At 38.3% G+C, this 6,557-nt stretch overlaps 1 protein-coding gene across 1 annotated transcript in view; it reads left to right on the top strand.

Moving 5' to 3' along the window:
- The window catches only part of eci1 (enoyl-CoA delta isomerase 1), a gene marked incomplete at its 5' end in the record, with an annotated part of 5,714 nt that extends 1,428 nt beyond the window's left edge, over window positions 1–4,286 (top strand). Inside the window, 4 exon segments of the mRNA XM_014021476.1 lie at window positions 1,459–1,605; window positions 1,689–1,810; window positions 1,906–2,084; window positions 3,678–4,286. Of these exon segments, the coding sequence (XP_013876930.1) occupies window positions 1,459–1,605; window positions 1,689–1,810; window positions 1,906–2,084; window positions 3,678–3,844 (615 nt within the window).
- Window positions 4,287–6,557: the final 2,271 nt, after the last annotated feature.

Raw genomic sequence — 6,557 nt, forward strand, 5'->3', positions numbered from 1 at the left:
GAACCGTCTGATGGGGGAACCGTCTGATGGGGGAACCGTCTGATGGGGGAACCGTCTGATGGGGGAACCGTCTGATGGGGGAACGTGGCTCGACCTAACACCGGTCTCTGTTTAATGGTGGATGAAATAAAGAAAGTAACTGTACTTTATTTACTTTGAGCAAGCGAACGTCGTGCTCACAAGATAATTAATCCAGCAGATAATTCAGAGGTGGTCTGTTTGGTAAATTTTACTCCAGGAGCTGCGAGGCTTGTTTTCAAGCTTCAGACTGAACTGAAAGCAGCAGCTGCTGACGTCATTACGCTCTTGCGCGATGCTGCGTTCAGGACAAGCATGGAAAACCCACTACTCTTATGCCAATACGGTCYCAARGATGCTTTTAGGTACCGAAATYGAATTGCATGAACATTCACGTGGTGGTTATGTAATACAGCGAATCGATAATAAAAAATCTGCATCGACAAATTTACATAATCGACGTCATCGATTATTTCAACTAATCGGTGCAGCRCTATAATTTATTAACGTTTATCGTCCCGCAGAGGGGAAATTGAGTCTCCGCATTTAACCCATCGCACATGTGGAGCAGTGGGCTGCCAATTACAGCGCCTGGGGAGCAGCTGGGGGGTTAAGGGCTTTGCTCAGGGGCCCAAGGTGGGGCTGGTTGGTTCAGGGAGTCGAGCCGGCGACCTTCRGATCACAGACACGGCTTCTCTACCCTCTGCGCCACCACCTCCCCAAAATCTGACCGATAATATCTGTAGGCCGATATTATCAGACATCCGTACTCGTAATTTCACCTTCCTGCTTATAACTGAGACCTCTGGAGTAATTCTGACCCGAGAACAGCCGGAGGGTTAAATGTTTATAATCCGTTTTATGGTGAAGGGGGTGGGAATAAAGTTTGTACTTCTTCCCACTCCTTTTCGACATGTGAGCTACACAAGAAGAAATGTAGAGATACTTGTTCACATTTAAATTTTTATTCAGTTTTATTTTTCTTGTAGGTTGATGATTTTTGCTTCTTTTTTCTTTGCTTTAAATGATTGTCTGTACATAGTTAACATGTTCAAAATAAAACAAACATTTTAGCTAACTGAAGGCCTGGCATTCCATGAGGGAGAGCTTGTCACCCATCAGCATTCATGTCTGAGTTTCAGGCAGAGATATCATCTTGTGTTGAAAAATGACAAAGTTGCATATCAAGTGAGATGTCTGTTTTTGTGTTTCTTTTCTATGTCAGTTGTTTGTGACAGGCATGTTGAATGTTAATCAGTTGTAGATGTAAATGATTACTTTGTGCAAATGTCTCTATAATGTATCTGTTGGTTCTTAGGAGTTCTTAGTAGCAGATACAAACACTCAGCCAAAACTTGTCACCTTTCAATAGGGGGTGATAATAAAAGACTGTGTGACTGGTGAATAAATGTCTGCATTTTGCTGCTTGTTTCACTCCAGGGCCAACCCAAGGTGTTTTCAGCCGGCCTGGATATCTTAGAGATGTATGGGAAGAGTCCAGAGCACTATGCAGAGTTCTGGAAAGCTGTGCAGGAGATGTGGCTGAAACTCTACAGCTCCAACATGGTTACTGTAGCTGCTATTAACGTATGTCTAACACAACCTGGCAGCACACCAACAATCACCCGCAGCCAATGAGCACAAGCCTCCCTCCTTGTTGTCCTCCGCAGGGTTCCAGTCCTGCAGGCGGCTGCCTCGTCGCGTTGACGTGTGACTACAGAATCATGGCAGATAACCCTCGTTACAGCATTGGTCTGAACGAGACGCAGCTCGGTATCGTGGCGCCGTTTTGGTAAGGATTTGTGGCAGTCTTGGTTCATGGAACGTGTGTAAACCAGTTGGGTTTTGCTTGTTCCAGAGTGTGTTTAATCTCTTTCACGRCTTTAGGTTTAAGGACACCTTAGTGAACGTTGTGGGCCACAGGAACACCGAGATCTCGCTGCAGTTGGGGCTGCTCTACAACCCTCTGGATGCCTTAAAGATAGGACTCGTGGACCAGTTGGTACCTGAGGATCAGATCCTTGCCGCAGCCACACAGACCATGAGCAAGTGGTTGGCTATTCCAGGTATCGGTCTTTAAAGCCACAACAGAACTGACCTGTCATTCAGGTTTTGTTTTTATCGTTTCTCGCTGTCAGGTTCAGACATGGAATGACCCAGGGCACAGGCAGATTTCAAATGTAACAAAAATAAAGTTTATTTACAAATCAAAATGCTGACGAGGCAGCTGAAAAAAACTCACTTGAAAGACGTAGCGAAAAAAAACTCTTGGAATGAGACACGCTTAACAGCACAATGATCGGACACTGACACAAGACAACTGAGTTAGCAGAAAACACCTGAGGAAATGGAAGCAACACTAATCATAGAACTGAACACACCTGAGACAAATAACAGAAAACCCACATGAACAAAACCCCAAAACAGGACCTAAAAAACCTAACCATAATACAAAAACAGCAACCAAAAAAAAACCAAACTATGACAAAAGGAGCAGTAATGATTGTGCCTCTGTCTGTTTATTTGATTGACTGCTGTGTTAGCAAAATATCTTGTGAATTCCTGCATTGACTTTGATGGAAATCTCAGAAATGAATCACTGGCTTTACCTCTAGAGCAGATTATCTTTTGGCGTTAAACCATTTTAAGCTAACTAACTTTAGCAAACACTAAAACACCTCAGAAAGTTAATATTATGGATATAGAGCTAAACTCTGGTGTGGTATTAGCTACAAGTCTCAGCAGTTTAAACGGGTTTATTCGGGTGCCTGAAATCCTTGAAAATGCTTGAATTTTAACAAGGTGTTTTCAAGGTTTGGAAAGTGCTTGATTTCTGTATAAAGTTTTTGAAAGTACTTGATATTCTAACTGCACAGTTTTTTTAATAACGAGCACTCTAACAGTCCTCTGGCACAGCTATGAAGCAGCCCTGCCTTGAGCACGTCTCCGTGAGCTGGAGAAAACAGACAGGCGGTTGACATTCTAGTGACAGGTGGCTTGAAAACGCTAAAATACCAAAAAAATATAAAAAATAAAGAAATAAAAAATGGTTGAAACAAGGACAAAATCCTCAAGTAGCTTCCTGCAATGTATGCTAGGACCTGCAGCTTTTTGCAAAAAGGAGAGTCGGTGTCCTCGAGCCATGATGCAAAAGTAGTAGCTAGTTTACAACTTTTCGTGTAAATTGTAAATTGATTGAAGGATGGATCAAGCTATGGTTTTATGTCATCTACTGTACTTTAAAATGTGCAAAGACAAAACATTTCTATTGAAAACACTGGGAAACATGGCAAGCTAATGGTTTAGCAGTGTTCCGTCATGCCTGCAGGTCCTGTGATGTGTTGAAGCACCTTCTGCTCATGTGTTCATTTCACATTTTAACTTGCAGAATTTTATTCAGTTGCGTATTTTAGATTGTTGATCGCCTCCCTTCAGATAGAGAAAGCGATGTGTCGTTATAAAGCTCAAGGCAAACAGAGATACAGACTGTTCCAAAGTTTGATGCTGGAAAGTTTGAAAATTCTTGAAAAGTGCTTAAATGTTACTGTGGGATAAATCTATGAACCCTGATATCCTCAGAGCGTTTTTCTACTGAGTTTTGGTGGTGGGGCCTCGCTTTTAGATCCTGTGAGGTAACTGCTCATTTGTTCACTTTGCAGAGCACGCCCGGCAGCTCACCAAATCCATGATGAGGCTGCCCACAGTTGACAAACTAAGAGCTAACAGAGAAGCTGACATCCAGAACTTTGTAGGCTTCGTCACTAAAGAGTCCATCCAGAAGTCGCTGCGCATGTACATGGAGATGCTCAAACAACGAAAGGCCTGAAGAAGAAGTATGAAACGCTCACACAGTAGCAGGACTGGATGCAGCACTTGGTTTCTCCGCTTCATGTTTTATTAAATAATTCAAGATGCTGTACAGCAGACAGGCAGGACATTTTAGGCAGAAATTCCCAGTTACAAAAATGATTTATCTTTATTTTTGACAGTTTAGTTCAGATGCAGATGAGTAAATATTTTAAATAAGTGTATAATTGAATAATCTTTGAAACTTTAGATACCTAAATTCATTCTTGTAACACTCAAGGTCTTTGTCCTAAAGATACCTGTTATTACTTTACTTTAACAAMTCAGAAAACACATTGCCAGTGATTTAAAAGCATGTGCTCTTTAACGTTTGCCTTTTCATACTTTTCCTGTCAGTGTTAATGTGAAGTTTCTGAATGAACTGTTGGATTCATAAATTAAAGGGTGGTACTCAAAAGCTTTAATGCATTACTGCTTTTCATAGATCAGTTTTAGTCCCCATTGCTCTCAAATGGGGAAAGGTGCAGCGCTCACTCCTGGTCACGTTTTTCCCTCAAGTTAAAGAGTTTAGGTATCTGACTGGGAGTCTTGCTTACAAAGGATGGCAAGATGGAGTATCGTTTTTTTTCCAAGTGTGCTGAAGGAGGATCTGTGGTTCGTCTACGTTCAAACCCTCACTATACAGCCCTGAGTTGAATCATCAACTGCTCCTCTATTGAAAGGAGGCAATTAAGGTGGTTTGAACCATTGATCTATATTAATATAGATCAATGGTTTGAACATTGATCATGATGCTTCCTGGGACATTTTCTGGGCTTGTCCTTAGAGGAGACCTTGAGTCTCCTTGATGGAGAGGTTTTTTTTTTTGTTTTTTTTTCATATCCTTTCTGGCCTGGGAGTACCTTGGGATCGATCCCACTGGAGAAGCTGGACAGTGTTTCAATTCAATTCAAAAAATGTATTTATTTCATTAAAAAACAAAATAACTATATACAATAGAAAACAAAAAAATACACAAATCAAAAATCTAAATAAAATGAAAGGTAGCAGAAGAAGAATAAATGTCTGCCCCTTTTATCCCCAGAATATATTTGAATAAAACATAATTTACAAAACAATAAAAATAACATCAACTCAAACAACAATTCATATAGCTTCACATTTTACTTTTCCATAATCCTTCAGAAAACTAGCTTTTATCTGACTCTTAAATATATACTGTACATAGATCTGGCATTTTTTAAGATCATCTTCTAGACCATTCCACAAAAGTACATCTTTCTCTCAAAACAAGTACGAAAATATGGCTTCACAAACATTTCCATCCCCTTAAGATAATAACTGTCTGTCTTAACAAAATTTGCCTGAATGTTGGAAGTTAATATGTTTCTGTGAGCCTTGTACATAAATAGTAAAATATAGTCAACCATATCATAGAATTTCAAAAATTTCAGTTTGCAAAATAATGTATTTGATGGATGGTTGTAATCTTTTTTAGTGATATTTCTTAKGGCTCTTTTCTGTAAAACAAAAATCGGATTTGTAATTGTTTTGCAAGCTTTACCCCAGACTTCAATACAGTAAATTAAATGTGGAACAYTTATTGAATTGTACAACACAAGCAGAGCCTTGTCATTAAATAACTCCCTGACTTTATACAGTACTCCAATAGATTTAGATATTTTTGTTCTTAAATAATGTATGTGAGGTCGCCATGTCAGCTCGTCATCAATGATGACACCCAGAAATTTCACCTCACTGACTACAGATGTCAATACCATCTACTTTAAATGAAAAAATCAACATTTTTCTTCCTGTTACTAAATATAATGTAATTTGTTTTATCCAAGTTTAATGATCATTTGTTTTGTTGAAACCAATTTTGCATTTTCTCAAATTCTTTCTGTACCATCTCCAACATTTTTTCTATATATTTACCTAAACAAAAAAATGTATCGTCAGCAAATAAAACACATTTGAAAAGTCCTGACACATTTACTAAGTTGTTCACATATGAAGTAAATAGCTTAGGTCCCAGTACAGAGCCTTGAGGGACTCCTCATGTGATATTACCAAGTTTAGATCTTACACCATTTATTTGTACAAACTGTTTCCTATCTTTCAAATAACTAGATGGTGCTGATCCTCTAATACCATATTTACTTAATTTTTCAAGAAGAATACTGTCTTGCTGAGAATGGGTTTCCCTTCTAGTCCTGTTGCCTCCGACAGGTTTGTTTTTTCTTTGCCAAGTAAAATTTATATGTCCACCAGGTTATTCAAATGAAAATTTATAATCACATTTGGTCTATAAAATCTGTACCACGCTGTTACAAAAAACAAAGAAAAATGGGTAAATTACCTCAATATTTAATGGCTTATAAATACACTTTTAGCAGTAGTATCAGTAGTAGTAATGCTTCTGCATTTTGGCTTGCTTTTTTTAAGTAAATTATAAAATTCATTAAATACCAAATGATTTTATCTGATGTATCTGTATGTTTAACCCAATAAAGACTACTGATCTAATTAAAAATAAAAGCAAAAGTATGTGGCCCGGGTAATAAATAAATACATTTAAAATGCACCAATTCATTTAAAAATGAAAACATAACTTCATGTTTTATAATTTATTTGACCTTCATATGTTTATTTTTCCAGCTTAGTTCAAACAAATAGCTATTTTAGCACATAGCCTAATTCAAATTTTGGTGTTTTAAAAATATACTTTT

This window comes from Austrofundulus limnaeus, unplaced genomic scaffold (assembly GCF_001266775.1).
Source record: "Austrofundulus limnaeus strain Quisiro unplaced genomic scaffold, Austrofundulus_limnaeus-1.0 Scaffold294, whole genome shotgun sequence".
NCBI lineage: Eukaryota > Metazoa > Chordata > Actinopteri > Cyprinodontiformes > Rivulidae > Austrofundulus > Austrofundulus limnaeus.